Below are 22,916 nucleotides of genomic sequence, written 5' to 3' on the forward strand. Positions count from 1 at the left end.
ACAGGTGTGAGGTTCTCATTTTTGATCAGTGTATATAATTCACGTTACTTAACATAGTGCCTATGGAACGTAAAGTATAGTTCTAGTTTTTCTTTCAGTTCTAAAGTATGAATCAGAAGAAAAAAAGTGAGAATATTGCACATTCAAAAATAATATTTACAAGCAGTTGCCATAATATTTGTAAGTCAAATATTTCAGGGATTAGATGACCTCAGTGTACTGTTTACCCTACACTAGGCCCTGGGTTCACCTATATACTGCGGTACTTAGGTGAGAGAGGTATTCTCAGTTTTACAGGTGAATAAACTGAGAATCAGAATGGTAGTCAACCTTTTGTTCAAAGTTATATAGATAATGAGTAGTGGAGCTGAGAGTACAAACTCAAGTGTATTTTATAAATTTTTTAAAGTAATGCTTTTTTTCCTGAAATATGCTTTCTTCCTTACCTGATCTCTACCGAAATAAGGCTTTTATAATCTGGAATGTAGGAAGATCTTTTACCAGATATGGGTATAATAAAAGCTATATTACTCTAGGCCAGTGTTAGTTTCATTAGCTGTCGGACATGGTTCTGCAACAGAATTAAATTTTTTTTTTTTTTTTTTTTTTTTTTTACTTCCCTTCCATTACTGCATATGTGGAACTTACTTCTGGATGTTTGCATTAAAGTTACAGTAATGAAAGAATGGAGAACTGGGAAATTAATAAATTACAAGTAAAATCTTTTCTTCTAACAGAGAGAAGGAGAAAAGGATCATCAAGTGCGTTTAGCAGTTGGAAATGGTGTACGGAGTGATGTATGGAGGGAATTTTTAGACAGATTTGGAAATATTAAAATGTGTGAGCTTTATGGAGCTACTGAAGGAAACATTTGCTTCATGAATCACACTGGGAAAATAGGATCCGTTGGGAGAACAAATTTCTTTTACAAAGTAAGTACAGTATTTTCTTTACATAGGAAATATATTGAGGTCAGTTTACCTCTCTTCTAGTCTTCCTGCTTGTAAATTATGGTAAATGTGATCACCTTTCTTTTTCCTTTTTTTTTCTTTCTTTAAGCTGAGAAATTATATAGTCATGGCCTCTAGGTGAACCATAGTTTATAAAAACCTCAACTATCTCCCATGTTTTCCTCTATAATGTGGGGATAATGATACCTAAGTCTTTTGTTCTGTTTTCAAATTTAATAATATAATGTATAAAAAACAAGCGAAGTTTCTGATACATGTTGATTTGACTCTTTCCATTTTTCCTGAGTCTTTTTAATCCAGTGTTTCTGATTACACTTCATTTTTATATCACTCAAAAATTATGTATAGATTTCTGATAAACCAAGCTACCACTAAAATCTGTCCAAAAAATCATTTGCCTAGGGGTGAAAGACTTTCAGCTGATTTCTCAATAGCAGCCATGGATTGAACAATGCCTTGAACTGCTTTGAAGAAAATAATTGTCAAAATAAAGCTTATCCTCAGCAATATTATTTAAAGAATAAAAGTGCAAGTAAAGAAAATAGTCTCTGAGTTTATATAGCACAATGTATATAACCTCATGTGGAAATAAACAACTCCAGAATCATAGTAGGATATTAATTATAGCTCTTGCAGTATTTGATAGAATAAACAAAAGAAAACCTTCAATGTTACAGAATATGCAATAAACAAATTACTTGAGCTAACGGTCATATATAAGATACTACATCTAAAAACTGCAGACTATCCATTCTTTTCAAGCACTTATGAAACATCCACACAGATTACCGCACCACTTAGGGAATTCTAGCAAACTTCAGAGGATTGAATATGGATTATGTTCTCTGACAGCAGTTTAATTAAGGTAGAAATAAATTTTGTAAATGACAGGTAGGTCATCTCCTATATATTGGGTTATAAAACGTCTGTAAATGTCCATGAGTCGACAAAAAATCATGATCGAAATTAAAAAATAATTTGAGATAGGGCGCCTTGGGTGGCACAGTTTATTCTTGATTTCGGCTTTGGTTGTGATCTTGGGTTGTGGGAAGGAGCCCACCCTTAGCAGAAAGTCGGTTTGTGCTTGTCCCTCTCTGTCTCTCCTTCTGCTCCAACCCCTGCTCATGTTCGTGCTCTCTCTCTCTAAAATGAATAAAAATAAAAAATCTAAAAACGAATTATTGGAGCTGAATTAAAATGAAAGTGTTATATTTCAAAACTTTTGGATCTACATAAGAATGTAGATCCAAATAAGAATGGTTGAAAATTTGTGAGCTAAATATCCATTTCTGGGGGTTAATTAAAAAGCAACTAAAATAAACTCAAAGAAAATAAAAATAAGGAAGTAATCAAGAACATAAAGTAAAAAAATACAAGATAAACATTTAATGAGAAGTGTCAGAAGAGAGAAACATATAAATTTTAAAAAGTAAAGAAACAGATTCAAAGCTGGTATAAATTTCTCTGATGTTTGGAACCTAGAGAAGGTGCCAACTGTTTTTATGATATACTCTTTGGGATTTTGGGGGTCTTATTGGCATCTTAGAAATGCAGCTACATTCTGAAAAGTAATTTTGGGGAAAGTAAGTGCTGATATTACTGAGTTTTTCATTCCTTACAGTTAATTTTCTCAACTTGTTACACTGGTTCCGTTAAAAATTTGGTATTCATATTAAAGCTACTTAGTGAAGCTGAGTTATTTCCAAGTAATCATCCAACAGGAGCACAATGAAGAAGATTTGTATTTTACATTACTGGCTTGACTTCATTATAATTTTATAATATTTTAAATTCCCTGTGAGACTGTAATACTGTCAATAAAGCAAGAAGTCATGATTGTCTCTAATTTATTTGGAAAACTTCTGATTTTCAACTTATTTTTTTTTCAGTTTGGAAATGAAAAAAATTGTACCTATCATCATATGAATTCTACTCTATCTTTTCTCATTTCATGCATGTATTATGGTTTTGTTACATAGGTCATCAGAAAAATTTGGACCAATAACTGTTTCATAATCATGTGGGGAGATTTGATAAGTCTGTCTCTCAAAAATTTAAACCTCGTGGACGCTTCCACTTACTGGCTCAGAGACAAATCAGCATCTAAGCAGAGATAGGATAGTAATAGAGAAGGAAAAACATGAGGCTTCAACACAGAGTTCCTGCATCCCAAATGTCCTTCTTGTGTTCTGTACTTACCATTTATTTTTTTTAAAGATTTTATTTATTTATTTGAGAGGGAGAGAATGAGAGAGAGAGAGTACGAGAGGGAAGAGGGTCAGAGGGAGAAGCAGACTCCCCGCCGAGCAGGGAACCCGATGTGGGACTCGATCCCGGGACTCCAGGACCATGACCTGAGCCGAAGGCAGTCGCTTAACCGACTGAGCCACCCAGGCGCCCTGTACTTACCATTTAAATGCATGCATCCAAAGGGATATGTGAGCCATATACACCCCCAGAGCAAACACTATAAAAAAATTGGTGACTGCATTTGAGAGACAATCCCAAGTCACAGTTACAGACTGGCTTCTCCTTTTCTACACCCAAAGATAATATAATTAGGAGGGAAAAACATGAAATCCCTAGAGGAAATAAAACTTGAAAAAAAGAGAGAGAGAGAGAAAATAAGTCTTAATTAAAGATAACTGAAGAAAAATATGGATACATAGCAAAATAATAAGCTCTGTAAAATGACCAGGGGATTTTAGAAAAACAATTTCCCATAGGTTCAAAAATTGCAGTAATATTCTCTTTAAAAATAAGAGCTCAGTGGGATGTCTGGGTGGCTCAGTCAGTTAAGCATCTGCCTTCGGCTCAGGTCATGATCCCAGGGTCCTGGGATCGAGTCCCACGTTGGGCTCCCTGCTCCGCGGGAAGCCTGCTTCTCCCTCTGCCTGCCATTCCCCCTGCTTGTGTTCCCTCTCTCTCTGTCTCTCTGTCAAATAAATAAAATCTTAAAAAAAAATAAGAGCTTAAAAGAGAGGAAAGTGCAAGGGAAATATAAATCAACAAAAGGAGTTGGAAAGTAGACATACTCAGTTCAAAGGAAAAAAATAAAAGGGAAGACTGAAAGTACTGCAGAGATGAACACCACAAGCTGTAAACATTGTTAGGGAGCAAGATGAATGGGATTGAAGACACACAAACACAATAAAAAGAAGAAGCAAATAAGAATGTAAAATAAATGAGAAAGATTTTGAAAACATAGACAATCATCTGACATCCGCTAATTGGTGTTCCTGCAGGAAAAAAAAAATGATTTGAAACCTAATAGAGGAAAACTTCCTTAAATTTAAGACTTCAGTCTTTTTTTAAATTATATTTTATTATGTTAGTCACCATACAATACATCATTAGTTTTTGATGCTGTGATCCACGATTCATTGTTTTCGTGTAACACCCAGTGCTCCACGCAGTACGTGCCCTCCTTAGTACCCATCACCGGGCTAACCCATCCCCCCAGCCCCTCCCCTCTAGAACCCTCAGTTCGTTCCTCGGAGTCCATCGTCTCTCATGGTTCGTAAAGACTTCAATCTTTAGCAAAAGAGCACACTATGTTCCAGGAAAAAAAAAATATTAGTACAGGATGACCATCAGAAAAATATATGCTGGTGAAAGTACTGAACATAAATTAAAGAACTGTAAGGAGAAAATAAAGGTTGTACAAAGTATAGGGTGAAGATGGGAATCCTCTCCAGCATCTCTCAAAACAAGAACAAAACACTCAATGCCGGGGAAAAAAAAGGAAGGAAGGAAGGTATTCACCTAAGAATTTAACTTCTGACTGAGTTGTTCTTTGAGTATAAAGGCAACAAAGCTGTGTTCTCAAAATTTTAAGAACTCAGAGAATATAATACCCATGTATTTATAGGAATGTCATACTTCTTTATAAAATTCACTCCGTGGAAATGTCCGGTCGACCTGAAGAGAAAGCAGAATTTAGAAATGAAGGAATCGCCTTCAGTTAAAAGGTTTGATTGAATCCATCTAAATACAGAAGATTGAACAGCTCCAAATTATGTTGATAAATGGGACGGCATATAAGGAGGAAATATAGGTGCTAATTTTCTCATCTTTTGTAGTAAGTCCATAAATACAGTGTAAAGAAACAGATTTAATAAAAAGCCTCCTTCACATTTTGGCAAACTTTTTTATCATCTTAAAAGTAGGCATTTCTTATGGACCAGGAAATTTAGCTGGCTGTGCAGTTAGGCAGTAACCCACACGAGACCACCCTCACTTCTCACAGCACTTGCCGGGTTTGAAGTCCCGACAACCCATTCTGGGTTCGATGATTCGCTAAGGACTCACAAAACTCCCGAAAGCTGTTTACGCTCATAATTACTGTTACTACATCTAAAGGATACAGATTAAAATCAGATGGAGGGAGAAGCAATAGGGCAGAATCAGGAGGGCGCCAAATGCAAGGCTTCTAGGGGTCCTTTCTTGTGGAGTCAGGATGGCATTACTCTCCTGGAACTGATATGTGACCATGTACATGGAGTATCGCTGGCTAGGGACACTCACCAGCCTTGGTGCCCACAGTCTTCCTTGCAGCTCCATCATTTAAATCTACTTGGCTGCTTGTGCGGCTGACCTCCATCTCGAATCCTTCAAGAGGTCAAGCTGGAAGACCCAAAGTCCCCCAACCTACATCAATCACATTATTCGTGTGGCTCAGAGACACTAAATCTAAATCATATGGTCACTATCTGGATGCCAAAAGCCCTTAGGTTAACACATACACTCCTGTTGCCCATGACATTGCAGGGGCATAGAGATTATCGCCCAGCAGATGGGAGTGAAAGCCAGACCTCTGGTTAAACTGGGGTTAAGGTTAAATTCTTGATGCTGCAGGGACTGATGTCTCCTATGCTAAAGAAACACATCATTTAACTTCAGTTCCATTTTCTTTTGTTACATTCAAAGAAATTTAAATTGATTGCCTTTCTTAAAATGGTGTGGTTTCATCTTTCATAGATTATTTTATTAATCAGTTTCCTACCTTTCTCTCTATTTAAACACATTTGTAATGATGCTCATCAAATGCATTCCTTTATATAGTCTCCTAAAAGTTTTCAATATACCTGACACTGTGAACACAGTGAACACAACAGACATAAATTCCTGCTCATGTGCAGGTTATATTCGATTGGGGAAGACAGAAAACAAGATAAATAAATATAACGTAATATAATACACATTACATACTCTTAAATGCTGAGAAGGAAAAGTAATCAGGAAAAGAAGATTGTGTGTGTGTGTGTGTGTGTGTGTGTGTGTGTGTGTGTGTGTGTGTTGGTAGGGATTTTGCAATTTTAGAGAGGGTAGTCAGAAAGGCCATACTGAGAAAGTGATATTTAGAGAAAGATTTGAAGGAAATAGAGGAAGGAGTCATGAGGCTATCTGGTGTTCAAAGTGGAATGAGTAGGGGCACCTGCGTGGTTCAGTTGGTTGTGTGTCCAGCTCTTGATTTTGGCTCAGGTCATGATCTCAGGGTTGTGGGATTGAGCCCAGAGTTGGGTTCCACGCTCAGCAGGGAGTCTACCTGAGATTCTCTATCTCCCTCTCCCTCTTTTCCTCCCTCTCCCTCTAAAATAAATAAATAAATCCTTTTTAAAAAAGTGGAATGAATAGCCGGTACAAAGGCCCTTATGTGGTTACATGCCTGCCATGTTTGAGGGACGTCAAGGAGACCACAGTGGTCATAGTGAGGTGAGCAAAGATTTTGAGCAGAAGACCAAGGGTCTCTATTTCAGCTTTAATGGGATCACTTTGGCTCTGCTGAGAATATATTACACCATGTTAATGCCAGTTTACTTTTGGTTGAATTTGGAGAAATTACAAATTTTCTTCATATTTTTCTATTTTGCTAGTTTTTTTTAACACAACTGTGTGAACCATTCAGAACTCTGCTGTTGCATAAAAATACATTCTAGGGACGCCTGGGTGGCTCAGTCATTAGGCATCTGCCTTCGGCTCGGGTCATGGTCCCGGGGTCCTGGGATGGAGCCCCGCATCGGGCTCCCTGCTCAGTGCGGAGCCTGCTTCTCCCTCTCCCACTCCCCCTGCTTCTGTTCCCTCTCTCGCTGTGTCTCTGTCAATAAATAAATAAAATCTTCTTTAAAAAATGCATTCTAAGACTAAGTATTCATAATAACCCAACTATGTGTAATATTAGATATATTATAATATATATTTATTTACATAAATAGATGTATGTATTATGGGTATACATGCATAATAGATATTATGTATATATAATAGATTTATGATTTATATGTGTGTTTGTGTATTTTTAGGGTCTTTTGTTAAAGAAAACAGAGAGACTAACCTTTCCCTATGGTGCGAGAGAAATGAGCCTCTATCGTGTAGGCAATGTAGTATAATGTTGAGGGGAAAACCGTGAACTGCCATCACTGTACCAAGGCCTGTAGTCTAAGCTCTGCCTTTCCTTAAGTTTTTCACTTTGACAAGTCACTTTCCTCTGAATTCAGAGTCTCCGCATGTATTCACAGAGGGAATGATTTTTGTGTTCTCCTTCCAACTTCTACATTTGCAGGTATGAATATGCAGAAGCATGCAGGTGTGTGTGGGAACTCCAAGGGCAGCGTGTGTAGCCACATAGGTGTGGAGTGCACAGCACTGGGGATCCATTTACCCAGTCTATTGTGAGTGGGACCCCTGTGACTCTGCTCTGGACACAGACACAGATACCCATACCTGTGCGTGCACACGTACATTTAGGGGTATTAAAGTGGGGATCTGTCTTTTTTTAATCTGCGTTGTGATAACACAGTCATTTTTGTAATCTTGTGGGATCTCTTGAAGGCAAGGAACAAGTAGAAATCCCTCTAGCTGAAACTTAATACTCAGATCCAGACTAGCTCTGGAAGATGCTGTGACATATTTAAATTCCAGTTGTATCATAAAATTACCCAATTTGTGATAACAGGCACACTGAATGGTGGTTTGGTATAGAACGAATCTCACCCAGGAATGCAGTTGACAAATTAATATAAAAGAAATAACACTAAAGCTGATATCAGTTGCTGAGCATTTTTCAAAATATAAAACACGTTGCAAGAGGAGATGGCTAATGAACGGGGCTCTCTTCTTGTTTGACCAAAATGATAAATGTGGTTCTGGGGCTTCTGAAATCTTTCTTTTTACAGACCATTGGGCAAGTGGCCAGAAAGCTGTTATCCCAATTACAGACAAAGACCAACAAGATGCAAGCTTGCATTTTAATAAAGAATCTTTATGTCTAGAATCACCATACATTCTGCTTTGCTGCCTCTCTCATTGGTCACGTGTTAAGATGGGACAATATTTTGTTTTTAAAGATTTTATTTATTCATTTGAGACACAGAGATAGAGAGAGAGAAAGAGAGCATGGCAAGGAAAGAGGCAGAAGGAGAGGGAGAAGCAGGCTCCCCGCTGAGCCAGGAGCCCAATGCGGGCTTCAATCCCAGGACCCTGGGATCATGACCTGAGCTGAAGGCAGACGAGGCAGACGCTTAACCATCTGAGCCACCCAGACGCCCCAAGGTGGGACAATATTAATTGCTATGTCATAGGGTGTGTTGGTAATTAAATTAATATTGCTTGTAAGCCTGTAGCCCTGTCTGCCATACAGTAAGTAATCAACATCAGTGGCTGTCGTTTATATTTTAATTCAAGTAATGAATTGTGATTCTAATTACATGCTGAATTTGCTGAGATTAAAAACCAGGGATGTTTGGGGGCACCTGGGTGGCTCAGATGGTTAAGCATCTGCCTTCGGCTCAGGTCATGATCCCAGGGTCCTGGGATCAAGCCCCGCATCAGGCTCCGTGCTCAGCGGAGAGCTTGCTTCTCCCTCTCCCACTCCCCCCGCTTATGTTCCTGCTCTCACTCTCTCTCTCTCTCTGTCAAATAAATAAATAAATAAAATCTTAAAAAAAAAAACAGGGATGTTTGTGTCTAGTCCTTGAGGATAAATCATAGTACATTTATCTCACTAATTTTATTCATCTTTTCCCACTTCTTTGTTCTATATTTATTCGCTTTGTTCCTCCTTCTCTTTGTCTCTCTCTCTTCTATGCATCCTTCCTTATTATTTTTTCTGTATTTTAGATGACTGTTTTCTAGTTCACCTTAACCGGATAGCTTGTTTAATTGATCAGCAAAACCTCGGTTTTCTTATATATAAAATGAAGGAGTTGGGTTGAACCAATCTGCAGTTTTTCCTCCCAGAGTCACGTCTTCATGGATAGGTGAATCTGCATGACAACATGGACATGACAGGAGCAGGGTAGCTGGAAATATTTGGGGACAAGGAGAGGTGTCCAACTAGCTTGTTTTCCAATGTGATGGGCATGTTCTAACAAATTTGCCATCTCGCAGCACAGAAATACTAACTGTTAGTTAAAGGACATTAGGGTGAAAGGCTGGGGAAAAGTTCAAAGTCAAGTGGGCATCTGATCCCTTTTTAAGGGATTGTAAATTAAAAATAGACAACAAAATCCTTGCCTTCGTGTAGATGAAATTTTAGTGCTATTAAAACTTTCATTTCAAGGGATTTGTTTTTTAATTTTATTTATTTATTTGAGAGAGAAAGACAGAGAGAGAGCATGAGTGAAAGGACAGAGGGAGAGGAGAGAGAGAATCCCAAGCGATGTGCGGCTGGATCTCAAGACCTGAGCAGAAACCAAAAGTCAGACGCTTAAGCAACTGAGCCACCCAGGCGCCCCCCAAGGGATGTTTTTGAATGACTGCAGAAAGGAGAAAGCAAGAAGCGTCCCCCTTAGCTAGAGTTAGTAGAGTATGTAACTGAGGGCAGGGATGTTTGATGCCACTCATTCAAGAATAAAATTAATGTTTTGCTAAGGTAATGTGCAATATAAAATGAAATGAAAGTAAATTCCAGTATACAAATGCTGTTGGCTAATGCCTTCAGTTTTGATTTTCAAGTATATATTTAATTTTTTATCAGTAAAGTTTACTTGTTTTCCTAAATCTACGTTCGGATTCTTTATTTCAATTGCCTAAACATAAGCTCTACCACCAGGAGATGTCACCGCACAAATAAATATTTTGTTGTTGTTGTTTTTGTTGTTTAATTTTGTTTTTGCAGCTTCTTTTCACTTTTGACTTGGTAAAGTATGATTTTCAGAAAGATGAACCCATTAGAAACGAACAGGGCTGGTGTCTTCATGTGAAAAAAGGTAAGATTCTTGCATTTGACCACGTCTGTTCAGGCAAAAGCTTCTGAATTTCTATTTAATTACTACTGAATTTAGAAAAGAAAGAATGGCTATTATTGATATGTGATGAGATTTATTCGGAATTTCAATACAGGTAGAATAGTGTCATTATTAGATGTTAGGGATCCCACGTGGGTCACTTGGATGGTCAGTGACTGAAGTTTAAAATGGATTACTACTGGGCTCCTGTTTTTCCTAATCCACTCTTCTGGTTGTAACAGTGGCCCTAATGTCCTCTTATCACCAAGATATAATGTAAAAAAGAATGCCTTAGTTATCTTTCTAGGTACAGTGGAAAGTCAGGCAGGCTGACATTTGTATCTGGGCTCTCACCCTTAGAAACTGTACAACTTTGGGCAGGCCACACCCGCTGAGTCTCATTTTCTTCCTAGGTAGAGATGACAGTATTTCATGAATTTCTTGTTGACCATTAAATGAGGTGATGTATGCAGCTGCCACCTACTCCCTTCTCTTCTCCCTCTCATTCCGCTCCTCCACCAAGGCAGAGTTTCTGATCAGGTTTGGTTAGACAATTAACTTGCTGCTGCTTATGATCAGTCTAGAAATTTAAATGTAGATATGTGCATTTGGAATTGTTTAGAGATTCAGTCTGAATAAATCAGACCAAAATTACTTTTTGCTGTCTTCAGAATATGCTTAGACTACATTTCAAAGATGAATTCATTTAAATCTTTACTTCAAATGTGGAGATAGAGGTTGTAAACCTGGCTCGTTTGCGTGTTCTGGTAGCTGGAAGCTTGGAGTGAATATAAGCCTTATCTATTAAAAAACAAATTATCCTGCCCTCTCAATTTCAAATCTAAGAGCATTTATCAAATATCTTCCCCTAATTCAAGTCTACAAGCTGTGTCCAAGAGAAAAGCCCTTTCTAAAAAGATTGTAAAGAGCTTTATTTATACACATTTTAGTGTATTTTATCTTATTTTATTTTGTTTGTTTATTTTAAGATTTTATTTTTTTAGGTAATCTCTGCACCCAACATGGGGCTCGAACTCATAACCCCAAGATCAAGAGTTGCATGCTCCACTGACTGAGCCAGCCACGCACCCCTAATGTGTTTTATTTATTGCATTTAGGATAGAATCTGACATTGGAACTTGAGTCTCAGTACTATTTGTACAAACTCAGAGTTTCTTAAAAAGCAGATTGTCTCAGGTTGCCTGGGTGGCTCAGTTGGTTAAGCAGCCGACTCTTGATTTTGGCTCAGGTGGTGATCTCAGGATCCTGGGATCAAGCCCCGTGTGGGGCTCCTCACTCAGCGGGGAGTCTGCTTGAGGAATGTAGACTGAAGGAATATGTGTTGGAGGATAGGTTTGGAGTCAGATGAACTTGGTTTCTAAAAACCCATCTTGGGGGCACCCAGGTGGCTCAGTCAGTTAAGTGTTAAAACAACAACAAAACCCATCTCTCATATTTGGCAACTGAATGACATTGGGCAAATTACTGTCTCTTTCTTGGTTTCTTTACCTGTAAAATGAAGATAATACGAGGACTTGTGTTACAGGTTTATGATGAGGATCAGATAAATAAAGTGCTCAGAATAGTGACTGGTCCCCAGAAAGTGCTCAGGAAGTGTAACAATGGCAGTGATGATGATGATGATGATGATGATGATGATGATGATTAAGGTGTGTCAGTGATGACAAGGGGCCTCTCCAGTAGTCGAGCAGACTTGGCTTGGCCAATGGCATGTGGAAGCCAGGATGTCCAGCAGGAGTGGGACCCATGAACGTTGAATAATGTTACAATGACAAAAATTGGTTTATAATTTGCTGGAATTAACTCCACCTCATTAATCACGTGGACGTTGCCTCTCTTCACAGGGGGCAAAGCAGGTCAACAATGGCCTTGGGATGTTCTGGGGCCATGTTTGCTGCTCCCCTTTGTCTTACACCCTTCTCTTAGAAGTAGATTTTTACCTTTCAGCTTACTGGGCAAAATCCTGATTAATTTGAGTAAATCTGATTGAAAAATTTTTTCAGCTAATGTGTCTACATATGAGGAATACGAATAACTTTCATGCCTCATCTCTTGCCCGTTGAGGTTTTCCAAACAACACCCCATAAGAATAAAACACTTTCTTAAGCTTCTCATAACTTCTAGATCAGAGATAGTATGGAACAGAAACCTTGTTGCAAAATCATAGACTTGAATTTGAGTTCTAGGTCCATTCTAGGTCCATTCCTTTCAACCTGTTGGTCTTCAGTAACTTATTTCACCCTTCTGGGCCGTGGCTCCTTCCCTGTGAAATAAGGATTTGAATTATCATTTGCGAAGGATTTCTGTGAAGAATAAATAGGATGACAGTTGCAAGGGGCTCGTGGGGCTTGCTACATAGTAAATGCCCAATAAATATTGTTACTATCATAATCTTATTAAAATTATTATTATGGTTATTTATATAGTTGTCATTATCATCAGCGTTAAAATCTATGGAATTTGAAAGAAAAGTAGCCTTTGGTCTATCCACCCAAGATAGGTTGTAAAATAAGTTTAATATGCCTTTGTTTGCATTCGCTTTCCTTTTTTCTAGTTTTTCCAAAGTGATTTGTGTTGGTGGCAGTCTGTGAAAAGGTGTGCTGGATGCAGGCACCCAGAGTAAATATTAAATATAATAAAAACAAATTCAGGGGACGATAAGCAACACTGGTTGTGTTGGTCAGATATAATCTAAGTACATGCATGATATGTGTACTAACAGTTTTAATCAAATCACTGAAAAATGCCTTTGTGCCCCAGGAGAACCTGGGCTGCTCATTTCTCGAGTGAATGAGAAGAATCCCTTCTTCGGTTACGCTGGGAGTAAGAAGCACACAGAAAAGAAACTGCTTTGTGATGTTTTTAAGAAGGGAGATGTTTACTTTAACACAGGAGACTTAATGGTGCAAGATCAGGACAATTTCCTCTATTTTTGGGACCGTATTGGTGACACTTTCAGGTATGAAATAACATCGGTCGTACTGCTTCTTTTGTGATTGTGAACTATGCTCCAAGCAAGGCTCCGTGGAAACATTATAGACCACGTGGTCTTCATCTTTGGGGCAGACAGAGCTCTTTTATCTCGGTAATGTCTCCCCATTTAAAAATTCATTGGCCATCTGTTTCTAGATTGTAACCTAAGTTAAATGTTGATGTCAATTTTTATCATTACTTAAATGAATCACTTTGGTCCAAATCAGTGAGCTCCTTTATTTAGAATATAAAATAAGTAGACAGATGGGATGTCTAAGTGGCAGAGTTGAAACAGAAACCAATGTGGTCAAGTCTGGTCTAATTTTTGACCGAATGATAAAAACAATGAAACAGCAAAATTTTCCCTTTTTACATTTTCCTTCTTAATTCCTTAAGATTATTTTAGGCTTATGCAGTGATTTTGCTTTACTACTCAATGACTATGGAATAGTGAAGGACGTACAGGAGACATTCCAAAAATGTTTGAATAAATAAATGAATCATACTTCCTCACCTTCTTGTACCAACTTATGTGCTCACTTTGTATAAAATTATTTTAATTGAAGTAACATATTCAATACATATTTCATATGCATTAAAGGAGCCAAAGGGGTTAACCCCTAGAAATTAAAGAAGGTCATTACACTGAGAGACAACTATAACTTTCCTTTCATTTTTTTCTAACTCTATCATTAGAGCTAGGCAATGTTTTGTACTTAAACATCATTACAGTTCAAAATAAAGAGGGAGTTATCATTACTTTGTTTTGATGACATACTATAGAAAAACATTTTGGAGTTACCAGTTCATACCAATGAAACAGATAAAGTAATTCTACTTAAAACAGTGATTCTGAGTATGTTGACTTCTCAACAAAGTGCTTCTTTGGAAATGCCTTTCATTCCAAAAACGGCCATTGTGTTTGGTTACATGTACTTGCGCAGAACCAAATGCAAGGCACTGAAACTAAAACTGAGTGCCTACTTGAGATATAGGCGCATTCCCTGGAACTTGTTTTTCATTTAGGTGGAAAGGAGAAAATGTTGCCACCACAGAGGTTGCTGACGTTATTGGAATGTTGGATTTCATACAGGAGACAAACGCCTACGGGGTGACGGTGCGAGGTATGAATATACTTCAGGTTTGGGAGGAATTCTCAGAATAGAATGTGTCACTTCTCTTTACTTCTGCAATGATCTTACTAATTCAACATTTCATTTTTTATATATTCAAATAAATATCTGAGTCTTGTCTTGGCAAGCAATGCCCTAGACCAGGCTTACAAAGGCCATGGTCCCATCAGATACCAACTTAATTTTAATGGATGTGTGTATTTTTAAGTAAAGCTTGAAAATTCTGGTCAGTGACTCACTGCTTGAAAATAGTTCCAACTTTTCAATAGTCCTATTATTGTTCTCTTTGTGACTAGAGTTTATGCATGCCACCAAACAGGAACATGTCCTAGTTTAAATGTTTAATAACACTGACTTGTGGTTATGTTGAATCTTTTTTCTTTTTAAGATTTTATTTATTTGAGAGAGAGAGAGAGAGTAGGAGTGGAGGGGGAGGGGCAGAGGGAGAGGGAGAAGCCCGATGCCGGGCTCCGTCCCAGGGACCCCAGGATCATGACCTGAGATGAAGGCAGATGCCACCCAGGTGCCCCTGGTTAAGGTGAATCTTTTTCAAAAATAATTTTAAAACCTGTTGGCTTCATTTATCTTTATAAATATGCATATGAGGATTGTCTCATGATGGTGAAAATGGCAGTTACCAAATTGAAATTATAGGATTGCTGTTCTCCTTTGCTGTTGTTTTGTTTCATTTTGGTAAATGACAGTATTTTCCAACTAATGTTTGTAGGTGCCAGGGACACATGGCGTGGGAGTGTTTAAATGCGGAGCAGAGGAAGGGGGTGTTTACTCTAATAGACCTCGGGTGCTGTCTGTTCTGATTGCCTGGAAAAATCCATAGGTGGCATGATAAGTCTGGTTTTTAAATTTAAAAACAATGTTGCCTTTTATTTTTTGCGTTGACTCTTAACATGGATATTTGTCTGGAATATATTCACCATTAAATAAATGTTTCCTCCCAATATTTTATGTTAATGGTGGTAGGATGCAAAGTAGGGGTTATTTATGGTGTTTTCTATTCCATCTATTTCATTTGTGTAGTGTCAACAATTAATAGACTCTACCTTTTCCTGTTCCTAACTTATTTCTGGGAAGTCGATCATATGCTCCGGGAAGGACCCACTCATTTATGCTACTGTTGGATTGTTGCTGCTGTGATAGAATTGTCTCCATTTGCAACAATTAGTATATAATTAAGAGGAATCGCCTAGTACTTTAAAATTAATGCTATTGCAAACTTTTTTTTTCAGATTATGAAGGAAAAGCAGGAATGGCTTCTATTATTTTAAAACCAAATAAGTCTTTGGACTTGGAGAAAGTTTACGAACAGGTTGTAACATTTCTACCAGCTTATGCCTGCCCACGATTTTTAAGAATTCAGGTAATTCTGTTTGAATTTTAAGAATTCAGGTAATTTTACTTAACTAAAGATTCGACTTAACTACAAGACCAGGAATCCAGAAGATGGTTTAATTACAAAATAGTATTTTATCTTTTAGATAATATGTGCATTTTATCTATATTAGAAAATCTCAAGAACAATGAAAAGCATTGGGATGCTAATTTATGCCACATTTGAAGCCTAATTATAGAAGGGAACTTGATGAAATGCTAGGGTGTCTTTGTCTTTGTCCTAATTATAGAATTGCTTTCTTCCTCTTCACTCAACTTCAGCAATGGTGCAAGCCAAAACTCCATTCTACACAAGCCTTATGAAGACATTTGGTGCTCTGTGCCTAAAATTATGTTCCACCATAATTTTACATCAAGGTGTCTGCAGGATGTGTGCAGAACCTAAAGGCAATTGGCTTTAAGCCATTCTGCTTTTAATTTTTATCCTTGTTCTAACCAGCCTCACTCTGGGACTTTATACTTTTAGGGAATTCTGAATTTACTTGTTTTGAGAGGTGGGTACTCTCTTGTTAGGTTAGTAGAATAAAATACAGTAAAAGGGAGAGTTTGCTCAGCTACTGGATAAATTTGCTTGCTCATTTATTTAGCCATTCATGTATTTAATACTGTGTACCCAAAGCTAGTACTTATCTTCTCTTAACATCCAATCTCATGGAACTTTTCTGGATACATTCATCAGATCACTGTTAGATCCCTAGCAGAGCCATGGAATGCATCATATTCATCTTTAAAGCATTCACAGCAATCTTCACGGCCCTGTCACGGCTTGGCCAATGGGACACATCATCTGGACTGTCATAAATACATATTTCATCTACATAATTGTTTTAAGAACTTTTGTACACATTGTTTCAGATTATTTTCATAACAGTCCTCTGAAATATTAAAGGTAAGCAGAAGTAGGAAGCAGAATTAATACATTTTCAGTTGAAATTTTTATTGAGATCATTGTAGTCATGATATTGTAAGAAATAACACAGAGAGAGATGTTTTGTGTAGCCATTACTCGATTTCCTCCAGTGGTGACATTTTTCAAAACTATTATAACCAGTACATTGACGTTGATAACAATCTACCCATCTTATTAAATTTCCAGCTTTACTTATGTATGTGTGTGTGTGCGCGCACTCGTGCGGGGGTGTGTGTGTGTGTTTTAAGGTCTATACACTTCTATCACCTGTGTTGCTTTATTCATCAATGACTGCAGTCAAAATATGAACAATTCTGACACCACAAGGATTTCTCATGTTTCCCTTTTATAACCACACCCAGTTCCCTCTTGCCCTTCCCCATACCACCCTAGAAATAATGTATTTTAATGGGAGTAGACAGTTGGTAGTTTAAATAATGTCTTAAACGTGTTTTCTCTAGGGCAACTTAAAATTCACTTTTATTAAGCCGAAGAAATATTTTGGCATAGAACTGCTTTAGAAATCTAAATCAGTCTTGCACAAACTTAGAAAAAACTTTAGCATCATTAAACACCTAAAGAAATAGAGGGATGTCTGGGTGGCTCAGTCAGTTAAGTGTCTGCCTTCGGCTCAGGTCATGATCTCAGGGTCCTGGGATCGAGCCCCGCATCAGGCTCCCTGCTCAGCGGGGGGCCTGCTTCTCCCTCTTCTTCTGCCTCTCCCCCAACTTGTGCCCACTCTCTCTCTCTCTCTCTCAAATACATAAAATCGTAAAAAAATTAACACCTAAAGAACTAGAGCCGTGACTGTTAAATTTATTATAGTATTTGTACAGTTAGCACAATGCACTTAGTTGGCAGTCACAATATTTATTTAATAAATCTGGTATAAGCAGTACAAAAGTTTAAGTCACTTCTGGCAAAATGAATAAAACAACTATCTTATCAAAATCAAAATCTTATCAAAATCCACTTAGCACAAATTAAAAAAAGATACTTTTTGGTACTAAATTTACCAAAAAAAGTTTTTTAAACAATTGATTTATTTATTCTGGATCGGGGGAAGGGCCTCAAAGGGAGAGGGAGGGAGAGAATCCTCAGGCAGTCTCCCCACTGGGCGCAGAGCCCAGCGTGGGGCTCCATCCCAGGACTCTGAGATCATGACCTGGGCCAAAATCAAGAGTCAGACACTTAGTTGCCTGAGCCACCCAGGCACCCTAAATTTACAAAAAAAATATTTAATGTGATATTACTCAGTATGGGTGGGATGAAATTAAATTGATCCTTTCATTCTGCTTGTAGAAACACAAACTGTTAGAACGTCTCTAGAAAACAATTTGGTAAATATATAATTAGGCCCTTAGAATTTACATATATTTTGACTTAGTAATTTCATTTCCAGAAATGTATCCTTAGAAAGTAATCAGAGGGGCGCCAGGGTGGCTCAGTCGTTAGGCGTCTGGGTCTGGAATCGAGCCCCGCATCGGGCTCCCTGCTCAGCGGGAAGCCTGCTTCTCCCTCTCCCACTCCCCCTGCTTGTGTTCCCTCTCTCGCTGTGTCTCTCTCTGTCAAATAAATAAATAAAAATATTTAAAAAAAAGTAATCAAAGCTGAACAAATGTTATATATACAGATGTTCTACAAAGTATTTATAGCAGTAAAAATTTTTGATATTCTTTATTAGTTAGAATAAGAGTAATGTTAATTCAAACATTATAATTAGGTGAGATCTTCTTAAACCAGTACTTAATGGTTTTTATTACCTAATAAAAAATTATCTACGGAAAAATATACCTGGCATATTATAGAGCTGGGTTTCTTTGGTTTTTAGATTTTATTTATTTATATATTATAGAGAGAGAGAGAGGGAGAGAGAGCACAAGCAGAGCAGGGAGAAGGGCAGAGGAAGAGAGAAAATCCCAAGCAGACTCCGCATTGGTCTCAGAGGCGTGGGGGCTGGATCCCATGACCTTGAGCCGAAATTAAGAGTTCAGAGCTCAACCAACTGAGCCACCCAGGCGCCCCTAGAGCTGTTTATTTAAAGGCAGGACATCAATTGTATAAATACAGGGAGCTTCTCATTTTCTATAAATGAGAAAAAGAGTATGTGTTTCTACACAGCCAGATCTAATTCTGTGATGGCAGTGTTGGGAGGAGGGGATGATTGAAAGGATGAGTAGGGAAGGAGGTGTAGAGAGAACTTGAGTCTTGAGTGAGTCCGGAAGGATGAATCAAAATGGCCAAGTTCCTTATAAGGACCTCTACATGTCATCTGACTTAAAGCAGGTTACTTCTCCATGCCTGAAACTGTCACAGATACACTTTATCTCTTAAACCCCTTAAAGCAGAGAGCTTCTTGAACTTTCTAGATTGATGGCATCTCTAGTGTCTCGGTAAGTATTTCCTGGCATTCTTGGGCCAACCAAATACCTAAATTTTCATTTACCCAGTATTTACGTCAAAACAAATTCATTAAGTATTTGGGTCTGACAAATGAGTTGCTGTTTGAAAAAAATAATGCAAATAAATTAAAAGAAAAAATACTTTTTTAAATTTTTTATTGTTATGTTAATCACCATATATTACATCATTTGTTTTGGTGTAGTGTTCCATGATTCATTGTTTGTGCATAACACCCAGTGCTCCACGCAGAACGTGCCCTCTTTAATACCCATCACCAGGCTAACCCATCCCCCACCCTCCTCCCCTCTAGAACCCTCAGTTTGTTTTTCAGAGTCCATAATCTCTCCTGGTTCGTCTCCCCCTCTGACTTACTCCCCTTCATTCTTCCTCTCCTGCTATCTTCTTTTTCTTTTTTCTTTTCCTTAAAATATGTTGCGTTATTTGTTTCAGAAGTACAGATCTGTGATTCAACAGTAAAAGAAAAAATACTTTTATTGCTAGACAACCACAGGTACCAAAGAGATATAAATTGGTCATTGTACGACTCCTCAAACCTTGGAATTAGATTGGGCTGCACAGGGACAGCCTAATTCCTTGTCCCACATTGATTTGGGGATGTACTTGCCTTTTATTCCAGCAACCACTGAAAACCCCGTTTCACAAAGATACGGCATCGTTGAAAAGAATGTGTCGCAAATTACTCTTAGAACTGTGAACTACCTTGAGCTAGTAGTTAGCAAGTGGGGACCAGCAGATATCACTGGGCTTACCTGGAATATTTAAAATATACCTTTGGAGACAATGGAACTTCACGGAGGCACCACAAAGCACCTCAGTTGCACAGTTTGGGAACCCAAAATTTAGATCATCCTTTACTCCTTCTGGTTTTTATAGTATTTTGCCTTATAGAACAGAATGCTCTCTTTCATAGGTTTTATCTTCTTGGTGTCTAATAGCATTCTCTGCACATGATGTGGTGTTGGCAGTGAATTAAAGAGATAAGCCTGTGTATCTTAGACAGGTCTATAGTCAGTTGTAATTAGTTTTTGACAATTTTCATAATTCTTCTACACTGAATGAAGTTCAGAGGTAAATCGAGCTAAAGATTCCAGTGTTCTAGGGGGCATGTTTTAAATTTCTAATATTAAATTATTAGTAGTAAGTAGAGTGATAGTCACTGGATATAAGAGTATTATAATTAAATATTACAGTCTGTCTTATTGGATATTCTGTTTATAGACTTTAGATAATATTAAATGATTCCACTAATCCTGACAATTCAATTACTTTGTAGGAGAAGATGGAAACAACAGGGACATTCAAACTACAGAAGTTTCAATTGGTGGAAGAAGGATTTAACCCATTGAAAATTTCTGACCCACTTTACTTCATGGATAACTTGAAAAAATCTTTTGTTCCACTGACCAAAGAACTTTATAATCAAATAATGTTAGGGGAGGTCAAACTTTAAGATTTTGTACACGTGGGATTTTCATATGTTTTCTTAGGTGAGAGGAGAGTGTGTGATTCTTTAACATGATATGGGGGGAGGGAATGGACATTAACTAACATACACTGTGTTTTCTTAATATGCAACAGCTTTTCTCTAAGTAGGAACTTTCATTTGTTTTAGTCCATAACAAACTCTAGTTGCTTATTTGTTTTACCTATCTGGGGGTTCAGTGCATAACTAAATATTTGCTTCAATCGTAAAGATTCTAAATAGTAAGTGGTTAACAATTTAGAAACTTACTACAAATGTACTTTTTCCTATTTAAAGTCTCTAGTTTTGAATAAATGGTTAAATTTTGCTCAAATGTTTTATTTTTATGCACCCTGTGCTATAACTCAATAAAATCATCTTCATTAATATGTGTTTTGAGGTTTTGTTCTGATGTTTTAACTGTAAACTTCCAGTCCAAGGAAGCTGACTGACCTCATGCATGCATTCCTATCTCCCTTACTGAACTCACATTCTGATGATAGAAGAAATATAGAAGCGTGATACAGCAACACAAGAGAACTGGTAAGCCCAAAACATTTAGGAATTTTTGGAAGATACATAAATGGGATCAAATTAATGATAAAATCCAACAGAGCTGTAGAAACCACTAACGATACAGAGAAAAAAATGGACTAGAATAGAACGTAGGTATCGACACCAAGATCAGAGGCAGAAAAGACTTTGAGTGTGAGCAGCTTTCTTGTTGTTAACAGAAATGTAGTGCAAGGACAATGTAATACACACAATGATACTTCTTTCAGTCTGGAAGCTACAGGCTCCAAGGTTTGCTTCCCGCATGAATGACTCTCTCAGCAAAGTGAGCTGGCTTCCACAGGAGGGGGTTGTGGAGCTAGACTTAAGAAGTGGAGCGGAGCCCAGCAGGAAGCTCCTTTGCCCATAAACCTAGCTCCCTGTACAAAGAGAAGGAAAGTTAGCTTTGCCTCTTGTTAAAAAGCTTATTTTGGGGGCGCCTGGGTGGCTCAGTGGGTTAAGCATCTGCCTTCGGCTCAGGTTGATCCCAGGGTCTTGGGATTGAGCCCTGCATCTGGTTCCGTGCTCACTGATGAGTCTGTTTCTTCCTCTCCCCTTGCTCATTCTCTCTCTCTCTCTCTCTCCCTCTATCTCATTTGCTTATTCTCTCTCAAATAAATAAAATCCTAAAAAAAAAAAAAAGCTAATTTTGGTTGGAAGAGAAATTGCAGATACTGTAGTTCTTTTTTGTCCTTATTAGGAAAAGAAGTGTTACAAAGTTAAAATATTTTTTAAATGTAAAGATTAAGCAATTGTATAGGGGTGCCTGGGTGGCTCAATCATTAGGTGTCTGCCTTTGGCTCAGGTCATGATCCCGGGGGTCCCGGAATCGAGCCCCGCATCGGGCTCCCTGCTCAGCGGGAAGCCTGCTTCTCCCTCTCGCACTCCCCCTGCTTGTGTTCCCTCTCTCACTGTCACTCTCTCTGTCAAATAAATAAAATCTTTAAAAAAAGAAATATAAAGCATATGTAGCATAGAAATAAAACATCAAACTTAGGATTAAAAAAACAAAATAATCAATTTTGCAAAAATAAAAAATTTTAAAAGAGAAAAAAGTTCTTAGGCAAGAATGAATTAAATAAGTCTAAGCATATCCATTCTCCCATAATATATATGAGAATGGATGAATGATCTTTATTAAAAACCATTAAGTGAATGAATAAATTGGCACTTAATTTTTATATTGGTGATTTTGTATTCTTTACCTTTCCCGTTAAAAATCTGTTTTGCCTTTATGTACATATTTTTAATTTATGGGTGCTCTTTACTGCAATAAATCTGAATGGACATTTTACTACTAACTCATAACTTCTAAAAATTGTTAGCGATGAGATGATGGTGAATTTAGCATACATATCTCACTCCCTTACCCCAACCTTTCCTGTCAAATCCATTATAGTTAAAGACAAAATATCATGAAGACAATAATCCACTAAAAGATGGGGGTGGGGGGGAGGGAACAAGAGAGTCTATCTTCAGTGGATAAAACGTTGTCAGAAATTACTGGAAAATAGGAAACACACGGGCCCAGGTTATCAAAGAAACAACTGATGGATGGGGGAAACAAAGCCTCACACTTAATGCCACTGAAAACTGCTTCAAAGGCAAAAGAAACTCCAGCCACATTAAAAACACATCTGAAGACCAAGACTGGCCCTCTGTGTAATTAATTAGGGTAATTAATCGTAGAAAATTGAGATAATGAGTTTCTCTGCCTTTCCCTTGATTATAGAAAATTTCCATCAGCACACAAAATAACTCATGACATAAAAGAAAGAAATAGAAAATAAGACCCCATGACATTCAAAACTCCTTTAAGACAAAAGATACTAA

General features: G+C 37.7%; 1 protein-coding gene across 3 annotated transcripts in view; it reads left to right on the forward strand.

The window, feature by feature from the left end:
- The window catches only part of SLC27A6 (solute carrier family 27 member 6), a 68,650-nt gene extending 47,750 nt beyond the window's left edge, over positions 1-20,900 (forward strand). For 2 of the 3 annotated variants that reach the window (XM_073878534.1, XM_025860930.2), the window contains 6 exons: positions 738-932; positions 10,090-10,180; positions 12,980-13,178; positions 14,219-14,316; positions 15,573-15,703; positions 20,343-20,900. In XM_073878534.1, coding sequence (XP_073734635.1) covers positions 738-932; positions 10,090-10,180; positions 12,980-13,178; positions 14,219-14,316; positions 15,573-15,703; positions 20,343-20,519 — 891 coding nt within the window. In that variant the 3' untranslated portion in view covers positions 20,520-20,900. The remainder of the gene's footprint in view (positions 1-737; positions 933-10,089; positions 10,181-12,979; positions 13,179-14,218; positions 14,317-15,572; positions 15,704-20,342) is intronic. The other variant, XM_073878533.1, reaches the window with a different exon arrangement.
- The last annotated feature ends 2,016 nt before the right edge of the window (positions 20,901-22,916 follow it).

The sequence above is a fragment of the Callorhinus ursinus genome, unplaced genomic scaffold (assembly GCF_003265705.2).
Source record: "Callorhinus ursinus isolate GAN/ISIS: 27379988/994484 unplaced genomic scaffold, GSC_fseal_2.0 scaffold30, whole genome shotgun sequence".
In the NCBI taxonomy this organism is placed as follows: domain Eukaryota; kingdom Metazoa; phylum Chordata; class Mammalia; order Carnivora; family Otariidae; genus Callorhinus; species Callorhinus ursinus.